An 18656-nucleotide genomic window follows, 5' to 3' on the forward strand; every position below is an offset into this window, starting at 1 on the left:
ATTTACATAGAGATGGACATCATCAAGAAGAGAGACCAACGCATCAAAGACAGCAGACACAGCTCATTGTGGACCATAGAAACGGTGCAGTGTACAAATACAGAGAGTTGGAATGGAGGGAACACAATATATAAAAATGACAGAAGGAGCATCAGAAAATCACTGTGGAAGGAAAGTGCTGGAGGAATGAGAAGCAAGCTTTAAGAATTTGCTGCAAGTCAACAACAGCTTAGTTGTAGTTTAGTGGACATGATAAAATTCCAATGGGGCATTTTGAGGTCTTTGAAGATTTAATAAGGAGAGGACATGAAAGAGCTTAAGATTGAGACAGAAGTCCCCCCAAACAACAGGATGCACTAGAGTTGATGTGTGATTAGTGATTTGTGTTTCACTTTTCATCAGTTATTTATTTTTATCCTCACCCGAGGACATTTTTCCATTTTTTGTTCAGATAGAGTGGGAGGGAGAGAGAGAAACATCGACGTGAAAGGGACACATCGAGTGGTTGCCACCCGCACAACCCAACCAGGGCCCAGGACAAACTGCAACTGAGGTATATGTCCTTAGCGGGAACTGAACCCAGATCTCTCTGGACCACAGGATGACGCTCTAACTGCTGAGCCAAACTGGCCAGGGCTCATTAGCCTTTTAAAATAAACTTATCTAATATATAATTGGATAATTGCACAAGACTCTGCTCGTGGTTAAATCCCACACAAAGAACTCTGACCTGGTGTTATTTGCAGGAGAGTTACCTGCCTCCAGGTGCACCCTAGGAGCCATCTGGTCACTGGACAGATGCCCAGGACTGGGCGGACTCTCTGATTTTAAGCTCACCCACGCCTTTCCCATCTTGTACAAAGCCCAAATGGATAGGGCTCATTTAAGTGGTGACCTAAAAAGAGACAATCACACATGGACAGAAATACTAATGCCAACAATAGGTTAGCTGTCAGGCTATAACTAGTGTTATTGTCTGTACTGATAACCCTTTCTTCCTGTGTTCCAGATACTCTCCGAAAATATGGTCTCATATGCTTCCCACAAAAGTCTTGTTTCATTTTATCCTGAATTTATGTATAAGTAAAGTGAGGCTTGTAGAAATTAACTATTGCAGTGTATATCCCTACCTCCTGGAAAATCTGATTTGACATATTGATATATTTAAGCAAACTTTCTTGAGTTATTTACTCTCAACAATGCTTTCAACAAAAAGTGGGTAACATAAATTAGAAATTTTACTTTCTGGAAATCTCAGTGGTGGTTATACAAACTATGTGTATTAGCAATTGTACACATTTGCTAATTGACTAATTTTATTCTATTGTGGCATATTTAATGACTCATAAGTTTTTGGAGATATCCTAGTTTGCTAAAGAGCTGGACCACAGGTCAACTGAAATATAGATTTTTTTGTATTTCTCTTTTCCTTGAACACTCTCTGTGATTCCGGATAAATACCAAATGGGACATGATTACAAAAAAGCACATAGAATTGGGACACACTAAAATCACAGCATCTGGGGGACCTGAACTGACCATGTGCTTAAAGATCTGTTGAACTGAAAAACTTCTCTGAATTGGAAGGGACTTTCGGGGTCTTTTGTGAGTTCAATTCAATTCTACTTGATGTCAAAGACTTTTCAACACCAACCCGCCATGTTCAAGAGATCAGAGATGATCTGTCAGTGAGTAAAGGCAGAACATACAAAAGTGCCTCCTTCCATCCTCACTCATAAACCCTCATGGTAAATCAGTGGTTTTCTTCTTTTAAGAAAAGATAGTTGTGCTCTCGGTTTATTTCCACAGATATCTTTTCTGTTTTGAAGTCCTTGTTGCTTTCTTTTTTTTTTTTTTTTTTGTTTCCTAAATATAAATGCTTGCATATCACTATTCAAAAGACAATAAAAAAAAAAAAAAAACACATAAAACTTTATGAGGAGGGAGTGAGGAGCAGGTAGAGTTCTGAAAGGAATACGTCTTTTCTTTTGTCATAGGCGTCCTGGGAGTCACGTGAAATTGGAAAAGATGAATGGAATGAGTGAGGTCAGGTTACAGAATTAGCACATTCATTAGAAGTCGGGTGTATAACACATGCAATATATTTCGAACACTAATTTACTGAAAAATAAGTTGCCATTTATTTAGCACTTACTAGATACCAGGCAGTAAACTTGGTCCTTCAAAATGTTCTCTTATTTAGACTTTGCCTAGACCCATGAGAGAGGTCTTATTTTTCCCATTATATTACTGAAAACTGTATGATTTTCGATGGAAGTAACATATCTTAGGCAAGACAAGTAATTTAGGACAATTTCAATCAAGAAATGTTATTTATTGCAATTATTTTGTCATTTGGACTATAATCTAATTATGACAGAGGTCAAAGATGACCCTTTCTTTGCCAAAAAAACCAAAAAGGAAGAAAGCAAAGAAGGAAACAGGCTCTCTGCACGTAAACTGAATTTTCATGGGAAATTTAAATCACCCATGTTCATTTAATCGACGGGACAATTTGAAAGTCATCCCATCTATTTCTACAATGAGTTTAAGAATCTTTATTAGGTTTCACATTTCAAATAAATTAGTAGGACTAACTCAGCTTATTATGTGATTGGGAAATAAGCTGCATTTAAAGATATTTTGTAGCTCATGTTGTTCACTTCTATAGACATAATGAGTCTCGAAAGTGGAGGTTTACTCTAGTAGCTTTCAGATGAAACTTTCCCCTTTACACACACACACACACACACACACACAGAGGCACACACACACAGAGGCACACACTTCAATATTTCTATTTCCAGATTCTTAGTTCAATGCCCATGTCAGAACACCTCACACATTCCTTTTACTCTGTTCTAACGTCATCCCAGAGCAAGGACATGAGAGGAACGTGAGTCACACAGATCACCCTTTTCTAGCTGTAGTGACATAAAACTAAACTTAACATTTTCTTCTTTGATATCTGTTCTATGATTAAAATGACCTCATATAATAACTAAGGGCCATATGTGAGCCGTGTGTTCTTAGGCATACTTTAGACACACACAAATTGTTAAATAGAAAAAAAAACTACAAATCTCTTTTCATTAATACAGCATATTGAAGTAAGATTTTATTTTGGTCTCAGTATTATGAAAACAACAAACACGAGCCCAGTTTCCCTACACGTGTTTGCTGGGGCTGAAACGGTCACACCACTTGCGGTGGGAAGAGGCGTTTTGGAGCCGGTAACCACTCAGCACACAGCTTTCTTACATCGCTTTGAAATTCCCAGGGAATTTTCAAGGTACAATTTTGACCTAATATGGTTAAAATATACAATCCCACTGGCTGTCATCTCTGCCCTTCTTTCCTCGTTATATACCGCCGACTTCCCAGACTCAACAGATGAGCCCTTCCTTGAGTATTATGCGACATTTTAGGTAAATGGGGCCCAGACTGAGGGGGAGGAGAGTGATACATTTTCCACTGTCTATTATAATCTGTGTTGAATGCCCTCCAACTAGTTCATCGCTTTGTATATTTTTCATATCAGGAGAGATTTGGGCTGACTAGACTTTTGCAGAGTCAGTGAAAAAATAACTAATTCCTGGAAAAACCTCAGACTCGTCTTTCAATGTACGTGAAAGATTCATTATCAATGTAATGCAGATAGCAACGTGTGACACACTCACAATCCATCATCAGGACATTCCCTCGTGTCCACTGCTTCTCTGAAAATTTCTTCCACCTTTTTACTTTTATTAAAATCTCCCCTGGGGACGCGGCTGCCTCTCCACACTCTGAAGCCCGCTGCCCTCCGTCCCTAAGCCCGGCAGGGGCAAAGCTGGCCTCTTCGCCCCGATTGCAGTTTTTAGGACCGTATTCTTTCCTTTTCTCTACCAACAGCCCATGCTCACTGCTCGCACCCCTGTCTAACCACCACCGCATCGGTGCGCACACTGTCGTCTTCTACTTGCTCCCACAGAAGGGTTCCCATTTACGATGGACCTCTCGGGGGCCTCTGAGCAGAAGGAAGACGGATGAAGAGTGGTGAATTACATGTATAGAGGTGCCCCATTTTAGGGTGACCTACCAGTAAAAAAAGGAAAAAAGCATTTAGTTTACCATCCTCATTTTGGACATACGGAGAGGGAAATCAAGGAAGAATTTAATGAGTCGCCCAAAGCGGAAGAGCTGATATAAGGCCCAGCTTTTTTGACTCCTAATTTAGTACTCTGTCCACAGCACTGAACTTTTCAGTTCCCGTTACTATAAATTTCCTCTGATTTGGTATGGCTTCTCTTTTTCTTTATCTTCATTTTACATGTTAAGTGAATATTAATTAGGTTGAGTCCCTTGAGCAGTCAGTATCTTTTCCAAAAACAATGATGACATATTAATAGACAGAATGCAATCAGGTTTCTAGAGCCTCTCCATATGTAAAATCAAGATGCAAATAAAGAAAGAAAAAGAAGCTTATTGAAGCTTTTATGCCCTTTCCTTCCTTCTAGTGCTTCTTACTAAGAGACATTGAAGATTAGTTGAACTAAATTAGAAACCTTGTTTTAAAAGTGAATGTGAACAGTTAGTCATAGAAGGGTAACCAGGCCACAGATCAATGAATACAGTTGTGTAGGGGTGTGGGTGTGTGGTGTTGGTAGGGAGAGTAAACTTCACTTGAGAGGCTTAAATACACATTGCCAAATGTGTGCCCCAGCTCTAAGATCTTCAATCCACCCCCAATGTGTAAACAAAGAATTATCTCCCCTCAACCCTTACTTTCTTTTTAACTCTATTTGAATGTGTTCACCTTCATGACACTGTATACATAAGCTCATTTATAATTCCATCACTTCTTCAAATATTATTCCACTTTTATTTTAGGACAAATATTTGGACACGGAATCTTTTCTTGCTTTGACTGACAGGGGGCTCATGATGTTATGCTGCCAATTAGAGACACTCTGAGGAAATCCATCCCATCCCCTTGATTCCTTTCTCTCAAATATCTCACGCCCAGTTTCGTGTCATTACATGACAATAGCTTCCTCTTTGGCATGAGCTTCTAACTCACCATACATTTCCTCCTGCCTCACCCCAGATGGGGTAGATGGCAATCAAAGTACAGTCATTTTACTCTCTGACTGCCTAGCACTCAACTTGTTCTCAAGAGTAGAGTATATCTGTAGCATGATATAAATTATAAATGATAAGTCTAATAAAAAGTTTCTAGTAGGTCTCGAGCCACACAGTCTTTTAGTTGGTTTAGTACTATTGTGATATGCACTAAGACATAGTCATCATGCCACAAAGTACTTGTAGGTGTAGGAATACTCCCCATTGGGCTCATTCAGATAAACGATTCCCCAAGCAGCCATACATGGAGATCCTTCCCAGAAGTGATGGCGTCTTTTTAAAGCAATATTTCATCAGTGACTCTTGGTGCCAGTGAGCCGGCATTTCCAACACTGCTGATCTGTGTGAAGCTTCCCTGACATCTGGGTTGTTCCCTCTAGCAGTGCTATTTAATCATCACGGGATAATGTGTCTTAATCACCTTCAACTTAGTTTGCAAAATAAAAGGGACTGTCTATTCAATTTATGCCCTCTCTTTGGGGTTATCTCAATTGTGGTTTGCTTGGGCTGTTGAAACACTTTTATTGCTCACATTTCTTTTCAGAGCATTTTATGCTACAAAGTTAATTATAAAATATTTGAATTTCTGACTGTATTTAGAAATTATAATTCAGATATATCTAACTCCACTGTACCTATATTTGCTTTTTTTATCATCCTCACTCGAGGACATTTTTTTCATTTTTTGTTCAGATAGAGTGGGAGAGAGAGAGGAAAAGAGAGAGAGAGAAACATCGATGTGAAAGGGACACATCGAGTGGCTGCCACCCGCACGACCAACCAGGGCCCGGGACAAACTGCAACCAAGGTACGTGCCCTTAGCGAGAACCGAACCCGGATCTCTCTGGACCACAGGCCAACGCTCCAACCGCTGAGCCAAACTGGCCAGGGCCCTATATTTGCCTTTAATGGTTGGATGTCACTCTGTAAGGCAGTAGTGTATTCATATATTAATGTAGTACAATTATAGAACAAATGTTACTTTTTATATGGTACTAATATAAGAATAGATAGTATGAGAATAATTTCAGCAGAATACTTTACATCCTTAGAAAATAACTCAGTCCCTAAAAAAAGATACATACAGATACTGTACTAATTTTTCAAATAAAGCCAGACAGGACATCAAATAAAGGTTGTAAAAAAATAAGTACACATTAATAAAATATGCAAATAATATGGACACATACATACAGCAAGGAATAAGAGGATATACTAACTTTTCCATGGTGTCATGAAATACAACAACTAATTTACAAGAGTACTAAGGTTCTAGCATCCCAGAGGGTTATCAGGTATCAACAACAGCCCTAAGGGTGGTGAGGTAAGACAGGAAATTAATAAAAAAATTTAAAATGACATAATCTTGCAACATTCTTCAAGATAAACGTCCTGATATAAACATTTGAAGCCCTTGAAACCAAGATTCTGAAACTCAGCCTTCTGACTTCCCCTTCCCTGGTTATTTTTTTTTGATGGGAGCGTGGACCAAAAACAGATTATATGCATGCATCATATAATCATTTAACACAAGATTTTAAGTGTTTTAGGTGTTCCTTGACTTATTTTTTCTTCTTCATCCGTTCATCTGTCCATTGTCCATTCAACATTACTGGTTGAAACTCTTACCTGACTGGAAACTCTGCCAGTGGCTAGGTAGGAAAGAATATGATGATGATCAAGGCACAGTCTATCCTCAACTACATTATAATTTAGCAGGGGAGACACAATACAATAAATATCCAGTTAAAAGTAAGAAAGGGACAAGTATAGTAAGAGTGATTAGAAATAGAGTATTTGCAACCTGGGGGGGGCACTCTGAGCTCACTGCAAACCTTTCCGAGTCAGACGGTGCCGGGGCTGCTGCTGAATGTGCTGTGGACACTGGCTCCCCCCGAGGTGCTAGTTCCTCAGGGCACCCCTTGGGGTGCGAGGAGCACCAGGGAAGGGTGTATGGAAGAAGTGACATTTAAGTTTCATCTTAAAACTTAGGTAAAAGGATGACATATGGAGAAGAGGGAAGGAGCTTTCCAGGGAGGGCAAAAGCATGAACACGCAGCATCTGTGATCCTCTTTCTGAACTTATTTTTATTCTTCTGAAAGCTTGCGATGAGAATGACAGAAGGCATAGCTTTGTGGTGTATGCTTCATAGTGCCTTGTTTCTAAAGCACAAAAGAGAAATGTTCCTAGGAAGCTCTATTTTTAATAGTTCCAACAACATTTTTGAGTGTTTTTATTAGCTAAATTATTGGCATTATCAGTTGAGATGATCTTTAAGCTGGTCCTGTATCTTAGGCACCTCCTTCCCAAATTTTAGTGAGTAACAAAATAAAGTATATTATAGTATAGCAAGTACTTTTGAAATAATACATTTCTTAAATATTATTTATTCATGGGTAGAGTATTTCCTAGATATTATATAGTTGCTCTCATCAATTTTACCCTTCATATTAGCTACATGGGTTGACCTCAGAAAAGAATCAATTCATGAGTTACTCAGGTGGACATTGCTTTTTTTTTTTTTTTTTTTACTTTATTTTATTTTTTATTGAATGTATTGGAGGACATTGGTGAATAAAATTATATAGGTTTTAGGTATACAATCCTATAATACATCATCTGTACACTGCTGTGTGCTCACCACCCCAAGTCAAGTCTCCTTCCATCACCATTTATCCCATCATGCTCTTCGCCTCCCCTCAGCCCCTCTCCTCTGGTCATCACCATACTGTTGTCTGTCTACGATGTGTTTTATTCCCTTAATCCCTTCCCCTTCTTCACCCAGCCACCCACACCCCTTCTCTGATAGCCACCAGTCTGTTCTCTGTATCTGTGAGTCTGCTTCTATTTTGTTTGTCAGTTTATTTTGTTCATTAGATTCCACATATAAGTGAAATCGTATATTTGTTTTCTTTCCTCTGACTGGCTCATTTCACTGAGCATAATACACTCTAGGTCCATCCATGCTGTTGCATGTGGTAAGATTTCCTTCTTTTATACATCTAAGTAGTCTAGGTAGACATGCTCTTGGAACAGGGACATCAGGGGAAACTGTTACTAAGTGGCTAAGGGTCAGATGTTTTCAAGCACTTTGCAGAAACCTTGAGCGAGGAACGCAGGAAAGGCTCTGTACAAAGGAGGGACTGAGAAAGCAATCCAAGAGAAATTATGTTCACAGAGCGGTCATTTCTCTGTGATTGCTGTGGTCCAAAGATGCGTGTCCCTCCCTCACCCTTTATGATGGTTTTGGAAGGTGAAGCCTTTGGGAGGGGATTGAGTCCTGAGGGCAGAGCGCTCAGGAGTCGGATTAGGGCCCTTATCAAAGAGATCCCACCGAGCTTGCTGGCTCCTACCACTCTGAAGACACAGCGAGCAGGTGCCATCTATAAGCCAGGAAGAGGGCCCTCACCAAAACCTGACCGTACTGGTACCTTGATCTTGGACCTCCCAGACTCCAGAGCTGTAATCAATAAATATTTGTTATTAATAAACCACCTAATCTGAAAGAACTAAGACAATGACCCTCTGCCCTGAATACTTTTAGATTAATTTGAGAAAATCCCATTTTAAGACTTCTTTCTTTAATATTTTTAAATCTGAGGGAGGATTTAAAGCATGTTATCATAGATATCCTTTGGAAAGACACAAAAAGCCCACACTGTGCATGCTGGTCAAAAAAAACAGTTTCATCCATTGATAGATTCTTCATTCAAATAGATCCATCCTATCTGTGATCTGCTTGTCATTAATTTAAAATCTCTTTTCTTGATATGATTTGGCTTCAATATTAATGAAACTGGTCTTCATATCTTGTACTTTTCCCCTAACAAATGTGGAAGAGGGGCGTCTTTCTGGATATCGGTACGATGTAAATTTTTGAGGTGCCATGTTGAAATCGGAGCTCTGACCAAGGGATGGGCTGGTTCTGAGAAGCCCTGCTGAAGTTTTTATAGGACACTCACTTTTCTGAACTCTCAGAAGAAGCAACAGCAAGATATTATTACCTTAATATATGGTACACAACAGACTCTTGACTTGATTATAGGTTGAGTGATGTTAGAATATTTGCATTGAACTTTATGCTTTAAAATAGATCCACATTTTATTCTATGGCAAAAATAAATAAATAAATAAATAAATAAATAAATAAATAATAAATTTACATATATATTAATATCATCAATAACTGTATAAATTTCATTACTATTACATCTATTCCATAGTTAATATAAAATGCAATTCAGAGAGATGGTCTTACTGCAAAGTTGCACAGTTAGGAGTTACCAATTCCTATGGTTTCAGGTCCATCTCCCTCTTTTTCATTGCCATTAGTTTGGAATATAATTTTATTTTTATTTTGTTGCCCTGGCCGGTTTGGCTCAGAGGTTAGTGTCAACCCGCGGACCAGAGAATCCTGGGTTTGGTGCCCACTAAGGGCACATACCTCTGTTGCAGTTTTTCCCTGGGCCCAGTTAGGGTTGTGTGGGTGGCAACAGTCAATGTGTCTCTCTCACATCGATGTTTCTCTCTCTCTCTTCCTCCCTCTCTCCCTCTTGCTCTATCTGAAGATGAATGCAAAAGTGTCCTTGGGTGAGGATAAAAAAAATTTTTTTTTATTTTGTTATCTTTATTGTTGAAAATATTTGAAAATTATCATGTTAATGTTAGCTTCATAAAAACATTCTTTAAGGTTTTTAATTGAGATATGGCACAGACTGAGTAGATGGTTGACCAGTTTCAACATCATATTTTAGATTTAAACCTAGGTTCCAAGTAGCAAGTTTTTAAATAACTTTCAGTGTTACCTTCATATTCATAATGCCACTGTGAAGTAATTTGTTCACATATATGCATACACACACCTTAACACAAATGCACAAATAATCCCAAGTCTCACCTAGCCCACCCAGATAGCTGTCTAGTTTTGTATTTCCTTTCTTAATTTCATAATTGCTAGGGTTGTTTTAAATTAAAAAGGTGAATAATTAATATTTAAGTAAATCAAATGCCATGTCTTATCTCCTAAGTTGCAGTTTCATCCACTTTCGTTTTTTTCTTTATATATATATATTGTGTGTGTGTGTGTGTATACTAAATATAAATATATTTAGTACAAAAAATGAGATTTTTCTAATAATTGCCAGTCTAACATCCTTAAGGAAGTTTCTGCTTGGAAGAGTCATCAGTGAACATGCAGGGCCTTTTATAAGTAGCCCTCCGAAATACCTTTCATCTCTTCTGTACACCAGCAATTCTTTTTATATGAAAAATAAGTTTTCACTAGAGATTTTCCATCAAATAAAAGACTTAACCTCTGAAACAAGAAACATGTTGGTTTTCAGATCTTGATTGAGAAGCAATCCTGTCAGGGAGCAAGGTTTGATGGGTGAATAGATAGAAGCTTGGTATATGAATCATAAATGATGAGTGAGGAAGGAGATGAAAACTTTATGATATTACCTGAGCAGGCTGACTCCACATCTCACAAAGTTCATCATCTTACAAGCTATAGCCCACAAAAGAATTTTCAAATATTTGACAAGTGACCAAACATTAAAAAGAGTATCTTAGTCTGTGCAGGCTGCTATAACAAAACGCCAGTGGGTGGCTTGTGCATTTCTCACAATTCTGGAGACTCGAAGCTCAAGGTCAGGGTGTTTGTATGGTTCGGTGAGGCCCCCTTCCAGGTCTCAGACTTCCCTTATATCTTCACATGGTGAAAGAGTGAGCTAGGTCTCTGGGGCCTCTTCTATACCGGCACTAATCCCGTTCATGAGGGCTCCATCCTCAGGACCCAGTCATCCCAAAGGTCTTATAACTTAATACCACCACCTTGAACACTAGGTCAACATATGATTGTGGGTGCAAACATGCAGACCATAGCACAGAGTCAGTCATTCCCAAGTTTAACAAAAAACTTCTAAGGACATGTAGACCCCTCATTTTATAGCTGAGGTCACTGAGAGAGAGCATGCCTTCCCCAAAGTCGGCCATTGATATATCATATCGGTGGCAAAGTAGGGATGAGAAATGAGACACCCTGAATCCTGCACCCTATTTCTCTTGTCCTGCTTTTTCTCTCAACAGAGCATCAATCTATTGTCACAAAAACCTTTTTTAAAAATGTTTTTAAGAGAATAGTTGCAAAATACAGGGAATTGTAATTTTTAAAAATAAAGGAAAGCAGTACAATTTGAACCTTTTCCCATTGCCAAGAGAAAGAGTGAACTTTCTGTAAGGTAAAAGTTTGATAGCCTCAAGGGGGATGGGATAAAATGCAAGTAGAAAAGTCATTTGCTCTTTGAAAACAAGGGTGAGCTGCACTGAAGTTTTCACTCTCTGCCATAGCCGGTTTGTGTGTAATTCCAGGCCCTTGCCACATGCCTTCCGTCCATGTTTGCTGTTCTGATTCGAGCTGATTCTGCTGTACAGAGGATCTCTCTGGCACACAGTAGTTACAGGGAAGAGAGATTATTTCAGGTGTGTTTTAACAGTTGATATTGATTGATCTCAGCTTATTTCTCTTGCTGTTTTTTTGTTTTGTTTGTTTGTTTTTTATCAATTTCATTTAAAAATTGTAAGAACTGTCTGGCTGGTGTGGCTCAGTAGTTGAGCATTGACCCATGCACCAAGAGGTCGCCAGTTTGATTCCTGGTCAGGACACATGCCCAGGTTGTGAGCCGATCCCCAGTGGGGGGCATGACAATCGATGTTCTCTCTCATTGATATTTCTATCTCTCCCTCTCCCTTCCTCTCTCTCTATAAAAAAATCAATAAAGAAAAAAAAAAAAAAGAACTGAATATATTTGAAAGAAAAACATTGTAAGAACTTCAACCAGTTTATGTACAAAAGCCGCCTCTAGACAATTTAAGTCTTTGATGATTTTCTCTCGTAGTACTAAAGCGCAAAGGCACTTAGACTTGGTCTATTATGTTAGGAAGCCTTTAACAGTATAAGTATTGAAAGTCTCTTAGTTCCCATCATGTTTATATGGCTTTAAAGCAACTGTCTCATGTAAGGGGAGTTCTAAGAGGCTGGGTTCTTTTGGACAGAAAGAATAGCTTGGTGTTGCAGATTATTGCTGAGTCATTGTTACAGTTCAGGTCTGTAGTGTGAGCAAGGACCGTGGTGGTAAGTTCTTCAATATATTTCCAGGCAGGAAGATAATGAATGCTTCTTCAGTCTAAGCTAGGGCATTTTGCAGTATCTTTATCATGCAAGTATGACCGCCTTCAAGTTCAGTCACTGCCATGTGTGACGGTGACCACGCCACCTCTTTTTAACTGCTACTCAAGTATCTGACTCAGGTGGCAATGTTCTCCTAGAAACTTGCATGGCCTGGTTTATATGTTCCTTTCCTCTGAATTCAGCCATGCAGAGCAGGGGAACTCATGGTTCTGATTCATAGAAATTACTATTTTGTTATTGCATTCAAATAATGGTCTGCTAACAACCTTGTGAAAGAAAAAGGTTCACTTTCATACTATCAAGGTCATTACTGAACTCATCTCCTTCCGTTTAAAAGCACAGAGATGCCATCTAGCAGCCACCCTCAGGAATTTCCTGCACGGAATGGTCCTTTCTCTCTAAAACTGAGCGGTAATTGAATTCCGACAAGCTTTCAGTTTTTAAAAAACTTATGGAATGAATAATGATTTGGCATATTGCCTATATTTCAGACACTCTATTACAAGTACAATTAATTAATATCTCTTAAAATAGGCAAAGTGCTATACCCATGAGTTCTAAATGGAACTGGAAACTCGTTAATAAGATTTTAATTAATAAAAAACATAATTCTCATAATTTTCCTGAGAGAAAATTGATAATATGTCTATATAAAAATACAAATAATTAGTTCATGGTGAATTGCCTTCCTTTGTCAAAAGAAAATACTGATCTTGCTAATTTTCTGATGTATTAAATGAGAGCAAAGAAAGTCATAAGTATGTGCTGAAAGTAAGTTCATCCTATCAATATAGAAGTTTGGGCTTTTTTTTTTTTTTTTTTTTTTTTTTTTACAATTTAAAGATAGCATTGAGTTTCAAGTAACTCATTTTGCCATAAGATGGTGAGACTTAAGCACTTTATAAAATGTCATATACGACCTGTAAGTTTCAATCTCAGGAAAAATGATTATAAACATAAACATAATATAATGTCCTACAAAATGAGTTGGTACTATTGTTAGAAAGCCTTTTTGTTTCCAGGTAAATTAATGTACAACATACACTCTCTAAGATAATATTGCCAATATTTGGTATATGTGGGCAATATTATACCTAAAAATAAATCTATTCAATTTTAAGAAGTCTCCTGTTTTGCCAGTGTATCCATATGTGATTATACATATACATTAAATAAATAAATTAATTTTAAAGTGTTACTATGAAATCTATCAGTCCTAATATTTAGTATTAATAAACCAGCTTGTTTAAAATTACTGTACATTCAAGTGTCATCACTTAATTATTACTTATTTGTCCCAGAACTGTGGTCTTATGTGGTATTATTCATTTCAATTTTATTAAACATAATTTGCATTATGAACGCTAACTACTTAAGTAAACCCTTAAGAAGTTAGCACAATAATAAATAAGATTTGAGAATATTTCTAGTTTATAACCTGACTGACAATTAACTTGAGAATTAAATGGTGTCATTTGTGATTGGGATGTGGGGTGATGGAGTTTGGTGATCAAAAATAGTTTGATAAAATATACAAAAGTAGATTTTATTCACTTTTTAAGCAGTAGTTTTCTCTTCTGGTCCAAAAACGTTGTACAACATTAAAATCATTTGTTATGAACATTTGAATATTCTCTGTAATGTCATATGTGGCAGAGAAGAAATGACCGTCTTCTCTTCTTTGCACACTGTGTGGCAGTATCTAGAAGCTGAAAAAGGACAGTTTGAAAAGTTAATGTGTGTGCCTTTCTCCCCTGAATTTCTCACGTAGTTGTACCAAACAGCCACAGTTAAATCTAACAAAAGGTTTATATTGTTGAATACGCAGAAATAAACTTATCCATACAAGAAAAGGTCGTATTGACTAAAAATGGGTCATTTATTTGGAGGATGTATCTCTCTATTTAACAGAAGCTCTTTTTTTTTTTTAATTTATATTATTTAATTTGGGAAAGAACAGAGTGCAAGAAGTAAAGATATTTATGCATTAAAGATATCAGAGAAATCACATATGAATTCATTTTTAAAAAATGACAAAACTCACTTTAAGTCAAGTGATTTTTTTCTGCAATAACTCAGTGATGAAGTTCGGTGTTAAGAGATGTTTTACCAAGAACATTTCAAATGATGTACATAATGGAATGTGTTTAAAAGTGTTAACCAACATGACATAGTGACGGGGCAGTGGAATGTGTCACTGCAGACCCAGAGGCAAGAAGAAAAATAAGACTTAGAAAATATAAAAATAAAATTAACACTTTTTATCTAGATGTACAATACTTTAAAGCTGTCTCAGTACGTAAAACATTCCACTAAGATCAGTAAGATGGAATGCACATTGAAGATTTCAGTGACAATATCAGCACAACCGCAGCTTTAAAATAAAATGATTTTATTCTCATCAGGTCATTCTAAACATGAAAAAGTGCACTGAAATAATTATGAGTATAAATGACATGACTCTAAGTTTTCACTATCTACGATAGTAGGCCTAGAAATATTGTCAACCACAGTATTAGATTATGCTTGGTTATATCTTAATTAGTTCTATTGAATTATGAAAAGATACTTAATTTCTCTCCACCGCAAAGAGGATGTAAAGCTTTAAATAAATAACTACAATATTCCAGACTACAGCTTTAAATGGTTTTGTAGCATGGCATCGTGTGTCCTGTTGTGTCAAATTGCTCTGGGCCAGTTAAATAAGTAATATAATTTTAAATATTGTAACTCTTAACTCTTTTTACCAGACATCTTATTTCTTCTTCTGGATAATTAAGATTTTCTTATGCTGAAGCTCTCAAATGATCTCATTTTATCATCAAGACTTTTGCTATACACCGCTGAAAATATTTCTCCTCCTTTTCCTGCCTTTTTATGAAAAGAGCTGAGTGTTCACATTAATTGCCAGAGCTGGATAATTTTCAGAGTTCAACAGCTATGAGACGCCTTGTCCTTCCTATGGCCCTCCTAGTTTGATAGGGTTCTCACTTCCTGTTTCTTATCACTGCTAATCAGAACTTCCTCAGTGCCCCTGATTTCCTTCATGAAAAGAAAGAAGCAGAGAAACACAAGCCCCTTTCACCAAGCGGCTCTGCCTCCCTGCCCTGCGCGTTACAAGCAGCATCGCCAATGTTTTTGGACACAAACCGCAGAACGTCTGCCATGGGAGCATTCCCGACCAGGATCCGCTGGAAAAAACCAAACCCGCTTTTCTGCTTTCAACAAAGAGATGGTGAACTGTCTCCTAATCCACGTTTACAAATTGCATTGTTTCCCTGCTAACTCCTTTGCATTATTCGAGCGACTTCAGAAGAGCACATTAAGAGCTTGGACACAGAAGGAGCCCCCGTACCCGAAGAGCCGCATTGCCCGCTGCCCCCACGCATCATATTCGCTCCTGGTCCCTCCCCCCTTCCAGGACTCTACCTTGAGGAGCTATTCCTCTGGTAGTTCACCTTGTTATCTGCCGAGCAGTGGGAATACGCCAGGCATCATAAGACAGCCAGGGCAGCTGTCTTTCGTGCCGTTTTGGGGGGTGGGGGTGGGGGTATATATTTGCATTTTTGGTCGGTTTGTTTCATATTGCACATTTATTTCCAAGAAGAGTTAAAATATTGCCCATACCTTGGAAGGATCTAATCCAGCAAGCAGAGACAGCAGCAGCAGATTGAGTAGATTGGACGTCGCCTGCATTCTGATCTGGGTTTGTGCCCCCTCTTTACTCTCTTTTGTGTAGCCACTCCAGTGTCACTGCAGAGACCTTCCCCTCCAGTTGCACTTTCTGCCTGCCAGTCAGAGCAGAGTGGAGACAGAGGCGGTGGCAGGAGCGGGGGCAGCAGCGGCGGCGGCGGCGGCAGCAGCAGCAGCAGCAGCAGCGGCAGCCGCCCTGGGGGGCGATCATTCCGCAGGCATCTCAGAGCTGGGAGTCCGCGAGCTCACAGCCGGGTGGGCTGCAGCGGGCGCTGACCGCGGTGCTGAAGCGCCTCCAACCTGCGCGCCCCAGTCCACCCTCGCTCCTTCTGCTATGTAGCCAGTGCACCTCAAAAGTTTTAACTCAAGAAAAAGATAAAGGGAGTGAGCGCCGAGAGAGGTGTGGAGACCTGGACAACGGATATGACATCACTACAGCTCCTGGGGGCTCGGGGGATATTTTGCGGGGGATTTGTTAACCAAACAAGGATCGACTCTCCAGCTCCAGTTCAGTCTTTGTTGGCAACTTGAGCTGTAGAGAAGTAGAGTCAGCTAGGTGCAGGGTTATGAAACAAACAGTGCCTGGAACCTTCTGCTATCATTGACAAAGGACTTGATATCATATTTATTGCTTTAAACAAAGTTTGTAGTGCAGACTATCAATGTGCATTTTCTGTCCAAGGCACAAAGTCTGTAGCTGCTATAAATGCATATATGCACTGTCATTTATGAATAGCCCATTGAAATAATCTATTTGGTTAGTCTTAATGTGTATTTATCTACCTAGGGCTTTTGAGCATCTGAAAATATTATGCATAAATAAATGAAGAAGCTTTCTTTTCTCTTACAAATGAGATATTCCATTAGTGACTCCCCACACACACAGTGATACCCAGAAATACAATTTCCTTGTCAATTTAACTCCTGTTTATGCCCTAGGAAGATTTCAATGATGGATGGACAGTGAGATGGGAAAAGTGATTATCCTAAGCTTCCAAATACTTCTGTTTTCTAGAGCTCAAGAAAAGAGGCAGAATAGCAGCCTTCTAAGAGCAGAAAAGGAGTAAATGACTTTTCTTACACCCTGCCATCATTTAACTGTTCTCAAGAAACTTCGTTTTTTTGAAGCTGGAAAACATAAGTGTTCTGTAAGATAAAAACGTGGGGAGGAGCGGCAGCCACCTTGAAGCCTCCCTCTCATACAGTTATGTCTTTAATACTTTTTGAGTTATGTCTTCTGTTGATTTTCCTAGAAATAGTATTTTCTATGGATTCAAATATATGCAATGGAGCTATAAACATTGCTTCCACATTAAAAAGATGACACCTTGTTTGAGATATGAGACACATACTGTGTCTAAAATCTCTACCAGTCTTTTAATGAAAACTTCATATTTTATAATACAAGAAATCTCAATTAGGATTCAAATACTTTTGAAAGTTATACCTACCAGGGATTTTCATCAGATTGCATTTATTTTATCTTGATATTATATGTGTGAATTAATAAGAGGACAAATTTTATGAAACTTGGCCAGATAAATGTGATAGGTGATCATACTTAAATACTGAAATAAGCAATGTATGGTAATTATGTTGTGAACGAAAACAGATGATCTTAGAATACTGCCACATACTTGCCCTAAGAGAAGCTTAATCATTTGTAGAGAGCAGTAAAGTTTAGTAATAAAATATAAACTCCTCTGTGCCACTGAAAAACAGAAGCTGTAACTAAACAACATACATTCACCGATACCTTAATACTTTATTTGTCTTTAAAAAATAAAATAAAATTTCACAGTTTTTCTGAAACATAATTCTGACAGTGTTTGTAGTTAGTCATTTGGTTTGTAGTACAGCTCTCTTATATTTGCATACAATCAACATGATGATATTGTGGGTCACAGTATATCTTATCTATTCATAGCAACTTACACAACATTTCTCCTTGGAAGAAAGTCCATGAAGCTCTTTGTAGCTTGTGTCCTATATTGGCTATTCCAAAGAATTCTATTATAGAAAGGATGTGGTATGTCTACTTTGGTTTTCACAGTCACTTCATATAGGTTACTGTAACTTAAAGTGGTGACTGGAACTTAGAACAAAATGGGGAAAAAAAGTGATGCATAGCATAGATTTAGAAACATTAGATTTTCCAATACATGCATGAGAAAATATTTGATATTTATGTAGCTAATTAAAACTAGCCTTCTATGCCTACAATGGGTACAAAATTGCTTTGAGATTTATAAAGTACTGCACAAATTTTAGCCAGTGCTATCTATGGAGACATACATAAAAATAAGCTTATATGAGATGGTGTGCATATACAAAAACCCCTAGTACAAAGAATGTAATGTATTAAACATTCATGCCCAGTATTACAAAAGTACATTCTTAGTTAAATAATGAATTATATTTTAGCTGACTGTTGTGTGTGTTAGTCTTCTTTTGACACATGTCATACTGCACCAAAATTCCAGGGATGTTTCATTATGGTAAAAAAAAATCTGTTACTCATTTTGATTTTTATCCATCTTTTAACACTGATGGACTTAGTTATTTGAGGGGAAAAAAGATGATCCAGCAGGTTATATAAACCCTTGAGTGAATTTTCACCTTTTGTTGTATAAGTAAGAATAGTCTCTG

The 18656-nt window shown here is 38.0% G+C and overlaps 1 protein-coding gene across 1 annotated transcript in view; it reads right to left on the minus strand.

The window, feature by feature from the left end:
- OLFM3 (olfactomedin 3) overlaps positions 1 to 16242 on the minus strand; it is a 157714-nt gene extending 141472 nt beyond the window's left edge. Inside the window, exon 1 of the mRNA XM_036272795.1 lies at positions 15942 to 16242. Coding sequence (XP_036128688.1) covers positions 15942 to 16010 — 69 coding nt within the window. The 5' untranslated portion in view covers positions 16011 to 16242. The remainder of the gene's footprint in view (positions 1 to 15941) is intronic.
- Positions 16243 to 18656: the final 2414 nt, after the last annotated feature.

This window comes from Molossus molossus, unplaced genomic scaffold, assembly GCF_014108415.1.
Source record: "Molossus molossus isolate mMolMol1 unplaced genomic scaffold, mMolMol1.p scaffold_m16_p_20, whole genome shotgun sequence".
Classification (NCBI taxonomy): domain Eukaryota; kingdom Metazoa; phylum Chordata; class Mammalia; order Chiroptera; family Molossidae; genus Molossus; species Molossus molossus.